At 36.2% G+C, this 20,245-nt stretch overlaps 1 protein-coding gene across 1 annotated transcript in view; it reads left to right on the top strand.

Moving 5' to 3' along the window:
- Nucleotides 1–6,239: 6,239 nt before the first annotated feature.
- TMPRSS15 (transmembrane serine protease 15) overlaps nucleotides 6,240–20,245 on the top strand; it is a 70,151-nt gene continuing 56,145 nt past the window's right edge. Inside the window, exons 1-2 of the mRNA XM_038154745.1 lie at nucleotides 6,240–6,300; nucleotides 19,411–19,446. Of these exons, the coding sequence (XP_038010673.1) occupies nucleotides 19,440–19,446 (7 nt within the window). The 5' untranslated portion in view covers nucleotides 6,240–6,300; nucleotides 19,411–19,439. The remainder of the gene's footprint in view (nucleotides 6,301–19,410; nucleotides 19,447–20,245) is intronic.

Genomic DNA, 20,245 nt, shown 5'->3' with positions numbered 1-20,245 from the left:
TCATGGTTAGCATAGATAAAACAACCATTCCCAGAAATAGGTACCTCTTCCAGGATCATAGTGGGAGGCTAGAAAAGAAAAAAATAACCATTCATAGATGCAAGACTTAAATTGAAAGTGCTGTAAGGTACCCAGAGAAGCTGTGGCTGCTCCACCCCTGGCAGTGTTCAAGGCCAGAACACTGATCTAGTGAAAGGGGAGTTGGAACTGGATGATCTATAAGGTCCTCTCCAGCCCAAGTCACTCTATGAAGGTTGTGCTGGGGCTAAGAGAACAACATAGCTTCTGCTGTGATACCAGTGCCCTCTAAAATGGTTTGCTATGATTTTAACATACAGAACATAAACACTGAGGATTCTGCCACCCTAGAGTTTCTAAGCAAGTCACATTTATTGCCTGATCAAATAATGATGTGATGAGAGGTTGTGCTCCTTTCCAAAATCCCATTAGTAACCTGTGTACTGGGCTAGAGCTCCAACATTCTTTTTAAATTTGGCCACTTTAGAAATTCTTGTCTAAGATACCCAGAAATAATATAGACCTCAGGCCTGGTCTAAAAATATCAAATTCACTCTGAGCTGTTGATCTTGACTAGAAACAGACTGTAAATGGTGGAGGAGGTACAATTTGCTCAGACTTGTTTTTCAGGACAGCTCATAACATTACAGAACAGAAGTGCTGATCACTTTTGGAAGGTCTCATTTGGGTGTTAATCTTCAAAACTGACCTTCCAAAGCCTGAGAGGAGAGATGAGCCTATTGAATTTTTTGAAGGGCAGGGATTACGGGGGGAAGTAAGGTCTAAGGCTGCAAGGGATTGCCACTTTTGTTCATGGGCTTTAAAGCTGAGTTAATGAGCAGGAAAAGTAAGAAAAAAAAAGTCTGCTAGGCCAAGGACAGATTTATTTACTCTACAGGCAGTACAGAGCACAGTGCATTATAAGCATGTTTAACAGGTTGCTTGGGAACCATCTCAGACTTTTATAACATGATATGACAAGCTTTGTTCAAATTTGTGCAATACCAGCCTGGATGTAGCTGTTCCAACAGCTCCTTATCTTTCTTTTCCACCTGGTCTATGAATGCAGCAATCATTAATAACTTCACTGATCCCATGGCTAGCAATGATAACTAATAATTAAGTTAATATGAACATTCATAGTATTATTATTTGTCCTAATCACAATACTATTTGCACACCAGAGGAATGTGAGGTCCTCTTTCAGTAAACATCATTGTCACAGTCCATTTGAATATCTCAAATTTAGGGAACAATGGTCTCTGTAAATTAAGCTTTATTTTATGAACTCATTAGCCGAAATAAAGCCAAACAAGACAAATATTGCCTCCATTCTCTTTGTATAGACTCACATGTCTATGAGCAAAATGGTGAGAGAATTCATTCTTCATCTTCCTCCCCTGCATCACTCTGGGAAGCACAAAAGCCTCGGCAGTCCAGCTGCTGCTGGAACTGTTCCAATATTTTTTCAAAGAATCATGCAATCCTTATGGTTGAAATGGACCTCTGAGATCACCTTTGATTGATCAGCACCTTGCCAACCAGACCATGGCACCAAGTGCCATGTTCAGTTTTTTCTTGAGTACCTTCAGGGAATTGTGACTCCCATCTCCTGGGCAGCCCATTCCCATGTTTAACGACCCTTTCAGTGAAGAAATTCCTCTTTATATCCAATCTGAATTTCCTCTAGCACAGCCTAAGGCTAAGCTTGAGGTAAGCCAATGTATTTATAACTTCCATCTTGGAAGTTTGGTCTGCACCACATCCATTACTTACTGATTCTGAAGAGACTTCCAGACAATTGCTGTGCAAGAGGGCAGGAGGTGATATCTTCAGGAAAGGGTAAGCTGAGGGGGATAATGGCTGCAGAGTGGCCTCTGCTCCTTCCTGTGCATTGTATCCCGACAACACCTTGTTCTGTCCTTGAACAGAGCATCCCTCAGGTCTTAGCATGGGGAGTGTGCCAGGCCAAAACTGGAGCAGCTGTTGAGCCAACAGTTGGAGTTAAGCAGGCATGAATTCAAAACTCCCAGGATAGCCAAATTCTTTGTTGGGTATTATAAGGTTATCTTTATTCAAAGAAGAATTCAGAAGGACATTTTGTTCTTCCCTAGACCACATCAGAGGGCTTGCATGGTATATATTAGCCTCAAATGCTTTGGAGGTTTCTAGAGGAATGCAACATAATCACCAACCTCTTCAAAGTTAAAGACATTCAAATACACTATTCTGTAACTGAGGTATCATGACTGGCTCAGGAAATTCTGACCCAGGAAAACTGGAATGACTGCTGGTGGATGACTGCTCAGAACTTCTGTGAGAGGAGCTGTAGGTGTCTACTGCCATAGGAAATGTCAGTGCGCATTTTCTTCATAGACTGATTATTTATCTTTATAAGAAATGTCCATCTTTCATATTCCTTATTTGGAAAATTCTCTCAGAATGTAATATTTATTACAGATAGATTGTACCTATTTGCATTTATATGGATGAAAGATTGTTATTTCTTCTTGCAACTGACACAGGCTGATAAAAGTAAATATTCTTTGCATAGCTAATGGTATCCCAGTAAATGATCTTCCTATCTGTGAAGGATTCCTTCATGGGTTACTTGGATTCCTTCATGGGATGATTCTGATGGGAGAAAAAAGGAAGAGAAAAGGGAGAAAATGTTTTCCCAAGTTAAATAAGCAAAATTAAAATAAATTTTTTCCAATCTGACCTAGTTTATTTTTCTAGATTCATTAATGACTATGAGCTAAATTTTCTCCCCCAGTGATTTTCTTCAGAGATAATATGACATCATTTTCTACATGTAGGTCTCCTAGATCCACTTAGTCAGGAGTAGGCTGATTGTGGAAGCTGTTCCTGCTGCTTCGCAACAGTTACAGTGTGGTTAAATGATAGGATTTTTTTTCCTTCTACTTTTAGCTATTAACTTTAGCAAAAATTTATATTTCCAATATAAATTCAGGTGTCTCTGGTGTTCCCTTAATTTTTCTTCTGGTTTCTAGAAAACATCAGAGTGAGTTGGTATTCAAATCATTACCCCAGCAACTAAAATAGGCATCATTTATACATGGAACAAACTGTTTTCTCCCTGAGGCCAAGAAAAATTCTTAGGACAGCCTCAGGAAACCTGCTTAGAAGTATCAGTAATATGTTTTTCTCCTGGGTGTTATTTGCACTGCTCTGTCCATGGAGTGTCCTCGGCCCGAGGGGGCTGAGCTAGGTTCCCCCTGCTCAGCCCATCTGAGCTCCAGCTCTGGAAGTGCCACCAGAGAAGGGGATGCAGCTCCCTACTAGGGGGCTGTAGAGCAGCTTCCACCCTTTCTCTGGGAGCAGAGAAAGGCAGCAGGTGAGGCAAAAGAAAAGCCACCATCAGCGTCCTTCTCCTGAAAAGTCTTTGGTATGCTGATGCCACTCTAGATCAAAAAAATTGTCACAACTGACTGTAGCAGTTATAGAAAAAATGAGCATAACATGTTAGAGGCACAGATAACTTGTAAGTCTTCCTGTACAGCTCTTACATTTTTGTAGTCAGTAAGTTGGTTTTTTTTTTTATTTGCTAGTTTGAACTAGGTGTTAGTGTTTAGTAACTCTAGTAATTACTTCTTCATTTGCATTTGTGTTAAGATTTTTATTATGCTAACAGGAAATTCTTGGCTCCATGTTTAATGCGTATTTCCCTCCACCCATCACCTTATTTTTAATGGTGTTCAGTGCTATTCATACAGCAGGTCTCTGCAAGGCAATAAGCAGAAATGATTTGCACATCTATTTTTAAGTCACAGCAAACCCTGAGGGAAAATCAAGGCCTAGCACAACATTCACAATAAGTGATGAAGATGGGAAGATAAGTACATATGAAACTGTAGAAGAGTTTACATGTAGCTAAAACAGCAGATTCCACCAGCCTTCATTGCAAGAAAAATTAAACCCTAATTTAAATGGAGAGTTAGAAAAAGGTACAAGTTGATACATAAGCTAATGAGAGGCTAGATACAGAAAGGCTCTTTATAAGATGACAGCTATTTTTCCTCTTATTTTTCTTCAAATGCTCTTGTTGACTATATCAACAACATCTGAGATATCAGTGTCATTTTTCTATTAATTTGTGGCTATTTAGCTCTCTATGCTTCTTGTTCAAAGGTTAAGAGAAGTGAGCTGAGTTTCCCTATTTACTGATTATTTTATTATTTGCAGTCTGTCAGTTTAAAACCCTTTAGCAGTAAGAAAATGAAAAAGAATAATTCTTTATGAATTTTCTATCTTTCTCCTCACAGTTGCTGATTATGTTCCAGCATTATGAAAACATCCTAATGGATTTTTGTTGTGGAGCTAAAAATCAGTGAATCTGAAGACACAGGGATCTTACTAGAAGTGAGCTGTGGATGTGGAGAGGGGCTGGAAGGTGACAATATAAAACTTCTGGGACATGCACCAAGTTGAATTTTGAGCCTTGTCATTACCACACAAAACTTGTTCTAATTTAATATCACATCAGATCTGCCTCTGCAGTTGTGAGAAGTGTTAGTGGTGCCAATATAGAGTCGACAAATCCAGAGGGACCCTTTCAGTTATCCAGCAGGGAAGTCACAGATTCATATCCAAATCCTTTAAAAAATGGTGATCTGAGCCAGAGTGGAAAACAAAAATCAGGGAAATGTAATCAGAATAAAGCTGGATTCACTGATCTTTATCTAAGAAAGTGTTCCCTGGAAATGATTTTTCAAGAAGCTATCTAATTTGGCAATTAATCTATAGAAACCAACTAAAAAGGACTATAATTTCACAAACAGGTCATCCTCATTCTCGTAATTAATATCTTTTTTGAAACCCATGGGACTGGTTGAGAGTTTCAGAACCATAATTCTTTCCCCAAGACACCTATCATTCTCTTCTGCCTATAGATAATGATCCACACATAAATCTCCTTTGACATATTCAATTTTATTTCCCATCTACAGCTGTTGTTGAGCTTGGATGGATTTCATTAAAAATCCGGTAGAAAAGACTACACTAAATTGTGCATAAAATCATGCTGGAGATGTATCACCTTAGAAATTCTGTGGGATATTTCTGGGTTCTGTAAACATGAAAAAAAAAATTTTTGAAGCTTTATTTTTCTGTGCTGAAATCCTGAGTGATTATAAACCATTGTATTCTCTTCACACATTCAAAATTGATTAAATAGCAATATTTACAATATTTACATAGGTACAGGTAAAGCAGAACCTAAGGAATGCTTGTCTCATCTTCATGAATGCAGTACAGAGCATAAGAACAAATGCAAATAAAAAAGCATCTCCATTTTTCTGAATAAAAACATCAACAGTTTTTACTCCTTTTTTATATTTCTTAAACTGAAAGTTTTCAACAAAAATAGTCTAAATTAATTTTTTGGTGGTGTTCTACCTTGTTTTCAAGGATTTGAATAAAAAATTAGGAGATACATAAACGTGTGTGTTGCTGAAGGATCTATGCCTAAGGAGTTTGTGTAGCCATCTGGAATGCATTGCTTTTCCTGATTTTTGGGAATAGGCAATCCTTTTATCAAGAAAGACCATGTTCTAGCATGGTCTCTGTGATCATCAGTTTCCAAGTGAATGAAATAATGAAACTATTGTGATAATTACTCACAGACCAAAATGTAATGCATGAAGAATAAGTAGAACAATTTCTGGTAACTGCATTTTTTACCAGACACAAAGTTTATTGGTAGTTCTTTTCTAAAATATCCTAACTGTAAATATAATAACAAATCAGGAAAAATGTCTCTCTGAAGTAGGAAATTAAGGCTGTTATTTTCAGAAATAAAGTTTATTGTTAAACTCTATTATGTGATTCAAACTGAGATCTATTATTTCTATCAAAGTTGCATAGGCCGAGTATTGTCAAATCAGGGTGAAACTAAATTGTGGAAGTATCAACACAAAGATTTCATGCAAACATGGTTTCAGTAGTTAGTTAATTCCATCCAGAACATAACTTTGGGAACATTTCTGTGTGTTTTCCCTACCCTAAGCTGTCAGGGCAACACTAAGAGCAGCAGTACTTTGCAGAGATACACTCTGAATTCCAGGCTTCCAACGCTTGTCTTTTTTTCCCTTCCAAATAGAGGAGGGAAAATCTAGGATTTGGAAAGAGCAGCACTGCCCTCCGGTGGGCAGATTAATCCTTCACAGCGGGAAGCCTTGGTTTTCTTGAGATCTTGGAATATTTAAAAAGCAGTGCCTAGAACTATACTTCCATCAAAACATAAGGATTGAAAATTTCAGGGTAAGGTTTAAATATGAATAATGAAAACTCTTTTATTTTTGGAGGGTTTGGAGGTGTGTGTGTGTGTGTGTGTGTTGTGTTTTGGTTTTTGCCTTTTTTTTTCAGAAATCTGTAAAATATTGTTATGTAAGATTAGAAATCACTGCGAAATAGAAGGGAACTGTTACAAAAGATGTGTCTTTTGTAACCTGAAAACACTACAGTGTCAGTCAAGGTGAGTTTAGTTCCTTCATGTCTGGTTCACTGTCTCACATTTTCAACCCCAAATAACCATTTGCCATTAATCTGATTAGAATAGAATATTCCTCTTTTAGTTATTGAACAGAGCACAATAAAGACTAACTCAAATCAATAGCAAAATGTTTTTATTTGAAGTTAATCAGAAACAGCAAAGGAATAAAATGTGTATGTTTTAAATTTGCATGTATACAACTATGTTTACATAGAAATAATGTTGTTAAGCAGCTGTTTCTGCTGAAATGTAATTCCTATGGAATCCTTTCACAGGCTTCCTTCCAGGTACCAGACCACTGATAGGAGCTTTCTGAGAACAAGATTTCAAAAGCTTTGCATTCACCTTGCAAAACTTCATTATGATAAATTTGCATATAAAACACAATGGGAAGTCTGCTTAAGTCAAAACATCTGACTAAGCCAATCTAAAACCATTGTTATCATGGAATTCTGGAATGGTTTGAGTTGGAAAGGACCTTAAAGATCACCTCATTGCAACCTCCCTAGACCAGGTTGCTCCAAGCCCCATCCAACCTGGCCTTGAACACTTCCAGGGATGGGGCATCCCCAGCTTCTTTGGGCAACCTGTGCCAGGGCCTCACCACCCTCACAGGGAAATTTTTCTTTTTTTTTTTTAGTATCTAGTCTAAACCTGCTCAATATCCATGTGCTAATTTCTATGTTTTCCTAATATCTATGTGTCATTTGGGATGCTTACAATGAGTTGGAGTATTTTTTTCATTGTTTTCCAGACATTTGTCCTGGGAATTCAGCCTGCACCAGTAGATTTGGCGGTTTCAGCCAGGTCTTTTTCCTTTTTTTTCTAAATATATTACATGGTGAAAGTACTTCTGAATTCCTTTAACACTAGTAGTTTAAGATTAATTTAGGGAGATGCTTGGGGTTTTTAGGTACCTTAAGAAAAATTTCCTCAGACCTAGTTAGCTGAAAGCATGTGTTAAATACTAAGTATTCTCTCACCAGGACTTATTCACCCATACTTCAAGCTAAGGCCTTGACCCACTCTTACAACATTCACTTCTCTAGCTACATGGACATGGCTGAAACTTCTAATAAAGAAACAACATTTGCTCCTTTGCTGGTTTTATTGGCACATCTTCCCTTAAGAAATTTATTTTTCAGGCTCCAACTAGTTTCCTACCCTTGGATAATCTCTCTGGCTCAGCAGACATTCCTCAGAGGGAGGACTTTTTACTTCACTCTGAGGCTGACTTGACTTGCAGCTGTGTTAGCTTTAAGCATGTGTTTCCATACGTTACTAAATCTGTGTTAAAATTATGAATCAGGTTTAATTTTCACTTGTTGATTTTCCAGCTGCCACAGCAATATGTTTCCCTCAACAATTAATTTGTTTAGTATTCATGATCATGCAGGTTATTCTAAAACCATTCTCAAGATCCTCACCATCTCACCTAATCCCTTGTTAAAATGTGGGACTAAACTTCACTGGTTTTCAAGTAGAGTAATTAGTTGAAATAATGTAGGGACTTTTAATGTGGCTTAGCTTCTTTTTATATGATGAGAAGAGTTTAAAACTAAGCTGAATCTTTTAAAAATGCAATAACTCAATGAGATATACATTACAGTTTGTTCAAAAATTACTTTTAAACATTGTTTCTTCATTAAATATATGTTTAAACAGCTGTATTTGAATATAGATTTAAAATACTACTGAAATCTGATATATTTTCATTGAATTTCAGTTGTATTTAACCACTATAAATGTGAAGTACGGTAAGATTATAATGCAGGTATGATTTTTAAAATATTTTTTATAAATATAATCACCATTCTGTGATGCCCTGGGACTTCCTCTACCACCAGTGATGGCTGCAATGGTGATGTCAGTGAGAGTCTCCCAGTTTGAGTGGGTTTTAGATCAGGCCTATTAACACCAACTTCCAACTATGACCAGCTGGATTTATAAGAGTTGCTTGACATAATTCCTAGAAAAATGGTGGGCTGTTTCTGGAGAAACAGGCACTACATCCCTAAGCTTAGATGATACTTCCAGATATTAGAAGAGGCAATTTAATGATCTGTATCTGTACATTTTGGGTGATGAAAGGGACATATCTCCCTGCTGTCTAAATTCCAATATACGGAAAAAAGACCTAATGAAGCTGAACTCACAGCTCCAGGAAAGAACATTTTAGTTCTATTATTCTCCAAAATTGCAAGAGGACTAATACAGCCTGGGGAGGATTGTAAAATGAATTATCCTTAGCTGCACTTTTCCTTATGGCCTGATTCCAAAGCACTTTCCTTTCACTCCCTATGAATATCTTTTGCTGTCATTCTTTGGTTTATTTTACTTCAGGGATACGGTCAGCTTTTATCTGCCACTAAAGATCCATTTCTGACAGCAGGTAATGACATTTGAAACCTTTTCCCTACACTATCACTTTAGACTCTTTGTGCCATGAAATTGGTCTTTTTTTCTTTTTCTCCTTCTTACTTTGCAGATAGTGAGTTGATGCATCAGCCTCCTTGATGTTTCCCATGGGGCACTTGGAAATGACTGGGCAAAAAACCAAGTCTGGATGAGATCAACACAGAGACCAAAACCAAAAAAAAAACCAAAAAAAACCAAAACCAAAACCAAAACAGAACAACAAACAAGCAAAAAAAAAAAAAAAAAACCAAAAAAAAAAAAACAAAAAACAAACAAAAAAAAAAGCACCAAAAAAAAAATCAACTCCAAAAGCAAGAAGTTTTTTTTCCCTGAACGTTTCATTTAGCTAGACTCCAAAACAGGAAAGATTGACTTTTTCCAAAACTCCCTTTTTTAAGAATTGAAAGCTTTCAAGAACTGAAATCTTCAGTTCTTGGCTTTAATACATCCTTAAAATTATAGAAAAAAAAAATCTATTATTAGTTTAGTCATTTTGCCTACCTTGACATCTACGGTCAAGGAAGTAGTAAGCTCAGGGTTTTTGCAGGGCTGCCAGACTCTGGTTCCATATGTAGCCCACTGAATTCAACCTGAATATAGGTCCTGAATTTGTCTCCCTTATCCATGCTACATAACCTTTGTATCACTTCATCAGCACCACAATCCCTGGGATCACCTGCCTGGATTTGCTTTGATGTTGTTAGACAGAGTGAGGAGACCACATGTCGTTTTTTGTGAGCAGTTCAGTGGTATGAAGTGAAGGGTTAATTCTCTTTGACCCCTCTCCAGTCATGTCTGGCTTAGCTGAGCCAGCTCAAGGAGCACAATTTTAATCTGATATAGCCCAGTGGCAAAAAAAACCCCTCTCCTTTAGAGAGCCCAGAATGTGCTTAGAAAGCATAAAAGGTTGTGTAACTCAGAGAAATCTGTTAGGGGTACAGATCATATGGGCGTTGCCTAAATGTGCACTTAGCCAATAGAAAGATGTCATGCAGCTGGAAACAAGCTATTTCCAACTCACATTGACATAGTCTAATATTCTGTTCTACATTCCATAGAGTCAGAATGGCCTGGGTTGGAAAGGCCCTTACAGATCATCTAGTTCCAACCCACTACAGTGGAGAGAGACACCTTCCTCTAATTCAGAAACCTTCAGAAGTTCTTAAAAAAGTTCTTTAGATGTACCAGGAGTCTAAAATCTGTGTACATTAACCACTCCTTATGAAGGAGGACTTTTATCTTAAGGTGTCTGAAAATAGGACCTGTCCAGCAGGTCCAAAAAATATCACTGTTGGTATGTTGTTCAGCGAACCCAGTGGACATGCTACAGTCAAATGTCTGTTTCAAATTTGTAATATTGACTTCAATGCACAGTGGAACATGACTGTGAAAGTTGAACAGACATCCATTATGCTGGGTCCAGCTGGGGTGGAGTTAATTTTGTTCATAGCGGCCTGTATAACACCATGTTTTGTAATCGTGTCTGAAACTCTCTCATATTTTGGCTATGGCTGGGCAGTGCCGAGGCTTTCTCTGTCTCCCATTCTGACTCCCACAGTGAACAGGGTGGGACAAAGTCAGGTCAGAGGGATATTCCATGTCATATAACATCATGCTTGGCAATGAAAAACACTGCCAAAACACTGGCTTGTATTTCATTGAACCTTTGGAATTCCTTGCTATGGTTTGGAAGTGGCAGTGTCAATGCAAGACCGATGGCACCTCTGTAGGAGTCATTGGGTGTGTGTTTGTCCTATCCAGCTGTACTGCAGATACAGCTTTGATGTCAACAAAGCCACATTCAGGAAGGGAAATTTAGAGCACCCTTTCTCAGCTCCCTGCAACCAGGCTCCAGCGTTGTAGGCAAATGCTGTGCTCTGGCACATTTAGTAGACAAATTTCTATACAAAATTTTAGAGGTGAACATGTTTCTCATTCTTCAGCAAGTCAGCATAAAATCATAGAATGTTAAAGGGTTGGAAAGGACCTTAGAGACCATCTTGTTCCAAACCCCTACCATGGGCAGGGACTCCTTCCACTAGACCAGGTTGCCCAGAGCCCCATCCAACCTGGCCTTTAACACTTCCAGAGATGGAGCATCCATATCTTCTCTGGGAAACATGTGCCAGTGACTTACCTCAATTCTCAAGGAAGAATTTCTTCCTAATATCTAACCTAAATTTCCCCTCCTTAATTTGTACCCATTATCCTATCACTACTGGTCCTGATGAAATGTCCTTCTTCTGCTTCCTGGTATATACTCACAGTTTCTTTCAGCAGCTTAAATAGTGCTCAACAGACACTTTCTTCACTGTAATATGCAAAATTTCACATTACTGTAGAGAAGATAAAACAATGAGTTTCTTTAAGAACAATTTTAATAATTAAAACCTGAATTACTCATAGCTGACAGAATTTTTTTCCCACATTATGTCACAGTTTAGTCTATACATTGTGATGTTTTCAAAGTACATTACCTTCTCTAGGTGTCTTTTTGGATTTTTCTTTTTTTTAATTTTACCTTTTCTGATATTTCTAGTATTTTTTAGCTGGATTGTATTTTTTTTCTAGTTTTCTGGCATAGCCTTCCAACATGTTACTTCTTTAACTTTCATTTTACCAAATCTAAAACTCACTTTAAACAGAATGTGTCCTAATTCTATGTATTTTAATTTTTTCTCTGATGATTGAGGGTTTTAGTTATTAGAAATTAAGTGAAAACTCAGCTTTTGTCCTTTATTTAATAAATTATTTGTCTTCATTTCTGTGATTTCTGAATGACCAAGTATATCTTGTTGACTTTCCCAAGGGTGATGTAAATGCTATTAACAACCTCATCTGTTTCAAAAGTGTCGAGTTTTTCATGTATTTACAGGAGATGATTTAAAAATATTTTTAAACAAAAATATCTCTAAATATTTTAATGTGTTTCACATAATTCCTAGCCAATAGAGAACATATAAAATTATACAACAGGAAGAAATTATAATTACATCATCCTTTTACTTCTCAAGTGTTTAGAATTTGTATTAATATTATCATTTGTACAATTGTGCTATTACACCATTTAATAGGCATTTTACTAGCCTGCTTCCCCCTGAAAAGTTACCCTTTTTCTTTGTATTTGACTGTTCATATGTTCACACGGGACTGCAGCAACAATCATTTTTTGTGGGAGATTATGCTGTTTTCAGCCTCCACATACTCTTTTTTTTTTGAAAATGTTGCAAAAATATGTGTGGCAACACAATTTGACTTTATTTTTAGGACCTCCTTTTTCTCTTGGATAAACTTGATCTCAAAGATAAAATCTCAAAGATAACCAGCAAAAACAAGTATTACTGGGCAAGAGAATGAACATGCAGGATCTTGGTGTCCCCAAATGAAACTCTAAGCTCATGGAAGAAAGTCCTACATGGAAGAATGTGCTACAGTGTAGGAAAAGATTTTACTTACGAAAGTAAAAAAAAAAACAAATTAAAATGAACTAGATTAAGTTGTCATTTATAGAAGATAAAGTTTTCTTTGTTTAGAAGCAATCATCAATCATGATTATTCTTTCTTACTTCTGGAAAAGAAATAGAAGCTTAATATTTGTTATAAAATATGTGGGATTCATTTAGCATTTACAGATTCTGAATGTTATATATGTCTTGTTCTGTCAACTTAAATCTCTAAAAACTTGTTAGAATTAAAAGTTGTTATTCTTTCAGAGCAGAGACTTTCAGGCCATTTTATAGCAGACTGTGCTAAAAGTTTTTGTTCCTAAGACATAAGTGTAATAACTGTAAATATATGTGGAATTTTTTCAGTTGGTAGTAATAGGAAAATTTTGCAATACAGTTGTACACTAACAATGATTCCTAAAATTATATTTTCAACTCAATATGATCTTACCATTTTAAAGTCAAGTTCAGTCTTTTGTGACCGAAACAATTTAATTTTCCATTTATAATTTGAAGAATTGACAGAGGTATGAGAGAGAGAACTGCAGCCTTTTAGCAATAACATTTCCAACTTGGTTCCACTTCTGTAATCTTTCATCAATTCTATATGTAAATGAAAAAAAAGCAGAGATCTCAAATTCATCTGCTGGGCCTGTACTTAACAAGACATATTTTTAAAGGTAAATTGATTCAAAAAATATGTCGTTTCTGCAAAGTTGGGAGAAAATCAAGGGGTTTATGGGCAATATAATGTTTGCAGGGTTATGACTTTTGTATTGAAATAATTGATATATATATTAGCTGGAAATGCTAAAACTCTTGTGTAATGGCATAGTGATAGATAATATAAGCTAAATATAAGCTAAAATGAATATAAGCTGAATATAAGCTAAAATGCAGATATATTTGCTAGCTTTTGAATGCTTTTTGTAGAATTGCACTGAATGATCCTGTTCCCATTGCCTGTCCCTTCCTTCCTACAAGGGAAAAAAAAATGAAATCTGAAATATTGGTCACTTTTATAAGGGCTTTGTAAGCCCTGATTTTTTACAACATTGCATTTGATCTGTTTCTAATAATTTTCCGTGCTTTTGCCATGTTTCAGACTGACTTAAAAGAGCAAGTTTTTTCTTTTTTTGTTTTTGTTTGTTTGTTTCTGTTCCTCCAAACCATATGAACTCTGTCAGAGTTGATTTACATTGGGATGTAAATCCTTCCACGCAGACTAGTCCTGTGTCTCACTTGTCCAGTCCTCACTGGTTTTTCAATGGCAATTCCAATTTTTAAATGAAGAAAAACTGAAGCTGAAGGCTTGTAGTAGAAAAAAGCTATAAAATTCCAAATATCATTGTTAGCATTTTAGGTTATTATTAGGTTTTATTATTATTTTGATTCTTATTAGGTTTTTTTTCCCCAATTTAGATAGGCATTAAAAAAAGAAGTTGTTGATAGATGTAACAACAGAGAGTTGTAAAACATTTTTCCATTCAGTATCTTGGGAGCATTTAAAGAGTTTTGAAATAAAAAGTGTTCTCTTTGTAGTACCTACAATGGGTAATAAGGAACGATTTGAACACAATGACCAAAATTTGGACTCCTGTTCAAATAGGTGAGCCCAGTTATTTGAATCTTTGAGAAAGTAATTACATGCTTAGTTTCTTTCAAAATCTAACAGCATTTTCCTTACCCTTCTGTACTACCTGTCAGCTACTGCTAAAATAATTATTGTTTAAAAATAAAACTAAGAAGCCAATTTTATATTTGTTTATTAATTAAGCAACTTATATTTGTTTATTTATCATCTTGTCAAATATCCAATGTGAAAAGTTAATTTGGTAAAAGAAGCCAAATGGATTAACATAGAGGTGTGACCTGAATATCTCTCCACAGATGTCTAAAAGAATATAAATTACTTTTAGTTCAGTAGTTAATTAGAGGGTCTTGTACAGAGGAGAAGAAAATAAGAATGACCAAATCATGTAGTGCTCTAACTTGACATCTGTGTTACCTGGTTTGGGGAATCTTTTAAGATGAAGTACAATAGTTTCTTTGTCATACCTTTCCTACAGAACCTACACCTAATTGTTTTCTTGCTGTTACATTAGGTATAAAGTGGGATTTTTCACAGGATCTGCACTGATATAAATCTTTTTCAAGTCAGGCTCAGCTTCTACTGAAAGCTGCACTACAAATTTCAAAAGGAAAGGAGCAAGGCTGAGGCCAAATATTTTTGGAAGGATGTCTAGATAATTTTTTAACATCAAAAAAATGTCATGCTGCCAATATGCTTTGGAATATGTGTATTTAGAGAGTAAGCTTATTCTTACACTTGACACACTGAGCACTAGGCAAATGCTTATCAGTTCTCTTTTACAGCCTCTCTGGCCTTAGCTTTCACCTCATTTTATGTGCTATTTGGGAGTGAACTGCAAGGACTTCAGATTTACTCCTTCCTATCTTCTCCCTTTATTTGGGTAATCTGTTTCTGACTCATATCTGATTTTCCTTTGCTCTTCCTGACGTGGACAACAAAAAAGTTACCAGATGAGGTGGCAACAAAAGGTATAATAATGGAGAAATTTGAGGGTTTCTTTCTTATGGTCTGCCCTGCAGAATCTCAGGCAGTTAAGAATGTTACATGCACAACACAGATACACAGAAGAACAAAATCTTCATAAATCCAGATTGGATTTCACATACGGGTTTCCAAAATCATTCCAAATGGAATGATTTTGGTTATGGACAAGCTATCTTTTTATTGTTAATTGTATAAGTTAGCAATAGAGCTAATTATTATTCCTTAAGCATTTCTTACTTCTCCTGTTATGGAGATACCAATGGTTAGGGTTTTTCAGAGTCTTAAGAAAACAGATTAGTTTAAATATCCGTTGGTCTAAAAGAGACAGATATTTAGCAAGGGAATTTTAAAGTACTTACATTTCAAAGAAACAGATGCTATTCATATTTTAATAGTTAAAATTTAATGTCCTTTTAAGTACCTGCAGCAAGCAATCTGTAGAACAAGACACAGCAATGCTTATCAAGATCTGCAGTCAAGAGTGTTCATTGAACAGTTGAAATAACACTCATGAAATACAGATCTTAATGTTTTAGTTATTATTTTAATCCAATTTTTCCCATTTTTCATATTTTTGAGACAAAAATCTCTGAATATTTATCAAGAATAACAGTTTTATAAGTATCATGGACAAACTTTGGAAAGATTGCTGAGAATTACACAAAAGATAAAGAAGAATTTTAATGACAGCTAACTTTTCCCCAGATTTTTCCCCATATTTTGCCAAGGTTATAGATATTCTGAAGTGGTTTACACAGGACAGAAAGGGGCTAAACTATCCCAAATATAAGTCCTTGTTTCAGACCTTTCCCTCTTCTGTGTTTTGTGGCCCTTTAACCTGCAAACAGAGATGAAGATTTTCTTGTAAACTTCTTTGGAAACAAATATATACTGACAAAACCCTGTGATGTGTAGTATAGAAAACTTAGTTTGCATTTATTCTATCATTCTGAACAAAAGGTAAGGATGAAAGAGGAGAAGAATTCCCCTGCCACTTGAATTTTCTTTTTAATGTTTCCATATTAGCCTACAAGGCACAAATCTTTATAAGCAGCAATGTCCCTGTGATTTGTTTTATTCATAGAAACATTGTGGCAAATTTACTGCTGTTTTCAGTGACTGCTCCACACTGGCATCAATTTACATCAGTTAATCAGAGAACTCAGAGGAGCAATAATGTTGCTACTTCCTCTTGACCTTTGACTTTTACCTGCCTATTTTGCTGTGCAGTGTTATCAGCTGAGTTGACTCTGATTCTTTCCCTGGTGCGTCATATCTGTTCCTAACTCATCCCATTTACTTGTCACAGAGAACTTTGCATTGACATGCTCTTTCCATTGCTCAGATGGTTCATGCTGTTTTCTGTTTTCTTCTTGATTATTACTGTCTTCACTTTGTTCCCATGATCCACACCTTTTTTCCCCTAATAATAAGGGGGAATATAAGGAAGTATGTGCATGTAGTTGATTAAACTCAGCTAATTAATTCAATGTGGTCTATCAGTTTATTTTTTGAATGCAAGGCATAATATCATTTTATAATTATCATTTTATCTAATTGTAATTTACTAAAAATTAGACATTTATGATAAAATATTTATTTATTATATTTAGTCAATGTAGAAGTATTTCATTGCCTCCAGAAGCAAATTCTTACCCTCACCATTGGGTCTCTACAGTTAGGTGAAAATCTTTCTTCATTCTCAGTGCCTGTTGCTGGCTCTGTGATCACCTCTGCTGACGTCAACTGGATTAATCACAGATTTCCTTTCTGGATACTTTTAATTAGCCCCACTTTTTATTATAATCTATTCAGAAACATATTTCTCTGAGTCCGACTTAAAATAAGATTCTTTGATTCTGTGTTGGAAACTGCTGGGAAAAGGAAGTGAATGTTGAGCTGCAGCTAACCAGTCAGACATGACGTGCACTGACCCAGAAAAGAACCTCAGTGCTGTCCTGTGAGATCTTCCTGGATGTGCTGAAACAAGAACAGTTTTTTTTGTTTGCTTTAAAAAGGCCTTCCTCCAAATTGAGGGAAAGGTGACATACTCATACTCCAGTTTTGCTTTCTGTGCTTTTTTTTTTTTTTCCAAGACAGTCTGCAGAACTACTGCTTATGACAGCAGTGCCTTTTTAATTACTTTTCTGATATAGATTTATTAACAGGAAGACAGATTACTCGCCAGCAATTTATTTGGATCTTTTCATTGAATAGTCCAGCTTAATCCATATTTCTGAACACTTTTCAAGGGATGAATAAAATCTGTTACGGATTTATACTTTTTTTCTTCCTTTTTGCTACTGTCTTACTGGAAGTCAGAATTTAAACTATGAACGCACAAAACATAGATATTTGCTCATGTGATAGGAATCTAAAACTTCTCAGAACCTTTTGTCAGTTTCTATATGGTCTTCTACAAAAAGTAAATGTATTGGTTACTTCATCCATTACTATATTATCCATTAATGTATTATTTTGCACATTACACATCCCCTCTGTTTAGTGATCACCCTTAGGAATCTTGTTAGGTGTGCATGTGAAAGTTCTTGGGCAGTGTCTCAGAGCAAACACTCACAGGACTCCATGAGAAGACCTTAACTACATTAAATCTTCCAATGTGATGAGGCCACCAGACATCTACTCAGAGATTTCAATAATTGCTAGCTCAATATACCCTTAGACCCAGGATTTGGGGAATGTTTAGGGACTGAAGGAAGATATCAGGTCTCTTTCCCTTCTCTATCTTCCCACCTTTGACATACCACAGCCAAATGGAGACCTGCATAACCTAGACCTAGGGGCACTTACACTTGTTCTATGACCTTGAAAGCAGGTTGGAGTTCTTTCAGTTTTGGAGGGCGTGGGATGGTCAATTGGTTGGATTTTTAATTATCATAAACTGTATGACTTCAGGAGGGAAATGGAGACACTGTTCCTTTATACCTTTCTCTTAAGTAAAATACAGGTATTCCTAAATTTGTGCAATAATTTTGTGTTCTACAGCATAGTTTTCTCACCACCTCTAATCCAATTTAAATAAAATAATATTGCTCATTTCTGACATCTTTAATACTGCATGCACTTTTAAAATTTTGTGATTTTCTCTAAGAACCTCAGGGTAAGACACAGCATTCCAGAAAACAGAAGACTCAGCAAGCCCTCCAAGCTGGGTTATTCTGGAAACAGGTGAAAAGAGGGTGAATACAAATACTATGTACTCCTCTGCCAAGTTATGTCTTGCTGGGTCAAATATGAGAAGATCTTTGAAGAGAGAATAGCACATTAATGATGTATATTATGTGACTTTTAGTCAGGCAACATTTAATAAAGAATTTTACAAATAATTAAATATTTCTAATTAAAACATCTGATAAATTGTAAATGAGGTCCATGTTTTTCTTTTCATATGAAGTTTCACAGTTGGATGACCACTGTCATGGATATTTTTCATCCATTAGGAAGGAATTCTTTACTTTGGGGGTGGTGATGCACTGGCACAGGTTGGATGGGGCTCTGAGCAGCCTCATCTAGTGGAAGGTGTCCCCGTCCATGGCAGGAGGGTTCAATGGGATGATCTTTAAGTTCCCTTTCAACCCAGGCCAGTCTATGATTCTATGATTACTGAGAAGTTGTTCTTCCATTTTAATGGTGTTGTGATCTCCCTTTTAAACTTCTCTTTTTGATGCAATGATGAAAGTAGCTCATAGTCTGTTTCTGTACCTTCACAGCAATCTTTTGCTTTGGTTTTCTATCTCCCTCTCTGAAAGTCTGCATAGGGAAAGGGACAAACACTTTAGACATCTGAAAAGAGCTGCCAAAAGAAAGCAGATTTTCATTTCATTTTGGTAGGTCAAGGCAAGTCTGTGGGGGTGACAAAATGTTTTCCCACAGAGAGCTGGTTATAAATGTAATGTCAGGCTTTAAGTATGTTTGTGATAGTCTGGATATTAGGGGAATTATCTGAGCACAACATCCCTTCTTCTCCTATGTCAGCAGTCTTTTCATCCTGTGCTGGAGACTGATCAAGCAAGGAAATTAAAGCAGCCCAACAAGGCTAGAAAACCTGTGGAGCTGCAGATATGGATGCAGTATAAATTATCTAAATTGTGAATCTGTTAGATTTCTACGCTGTCAATGGCCTATTTCTTTAAAAATGACCTAACCGAATGTTTCCCTTGTATGGCTATAGTAATAATTATAAAAACCTTGATTATCAAAATTAAATAATTTGTCATCTTTCTCTGGGTTTTATCATACTAAAACAGTATTTGCTTTTATATAATTTAAAGTATTTTAAAATCACGTTGTATTATTTTATCATAAAGTTCCTAAGTAGTGTCATAAAACTAGAGTTTAGAAAATAACATGCAACTGATTTTATTAGTCTCAGTGGAGTAATCTCATTTATTTTTAATTTTGTATTATTTCCTTAGGTGATTAATTTCTTTGCTGCAAGGTGTCCATGACCTGTGAGTATTCACAACTTGTACTAGATGGTAGTGAACTGTTAGCAACAGTGGCTAATGCTCACTCTTTTCCTCAGTGGATCATACCATTTCACCAGTTTAGTCGTGTAGCAAACCAACCAAATCCAACTTTCAAAAGTCCTGTCAATCCACAAAAGACATTAAAGTGAGGAGCAAATCTTAGGATTATGCCAAAAATTTTTAAAAAAAAATGCAACTAAGACTGCAGAAGAAGAATGAACAAGAGAATTATATGAGGAATAAAAGTAGAAGCACATTAAGTCAATGTCTAGAGGGCAGTTTGCAGTCACAGGATGTGCTCGTCATTAAAAGGCACAGAAATGGCCTGGAATAAACTTCATAATGTTCAACCAAGGTCAACAAGTCCAAAGTCCAGCATCTGGGGTGAAATAAGCCAATGTCCCAGTACTGATTGAGCCTGACAAGCTGATAGGGATGTCTAATTGCTGCCTTCAGTTATCTAAGGGAAGATTGCAGAGAAGGCAAATGGACTCTTCTCAGAATTGCAAAGGGAAAGCCCAAGAGGCAACAAACAAAAATTGTACAGTTGATATTCCAATAACACACAGAGGAGAGAAGAAAATCACTATGCAGAGAGTCAATGCCTTGTGTTTATGGAGTCTTCCACCTTGGAAGTATTCAGATCTTGCCTTGACATGGCCCTGAACAGCCTGATCTCTGATCTAATTTCGGTTAACCCTGTCTCATGCAGAAGTGGGACCAGATGCTTCTCATAGGTGCTTTTCAGCATAAACCTCTTTGCTTCTGTATTTCCTGACTG

This window comes from Motacilla alba, chromosome 1 (assembly GCF_015832195.1).
Source record: "Motacilla alba alba isolate MOTALB_02 chromosome 1, Motacilla_alba_V1.0_pri, whole genome shotgun sequence".
Classification (NCBI taxonomy): Eukaryota; Metazoa; Chordata; class Aves; order Passeriformes; family Motacillidae; genus Motacilla; species Motacilla alba.
The sequence above is the reverse complement of the archived record's forward strand: the minus strand, read 5'-3'. Positions and strand labels throughout refer to the sequence as shown.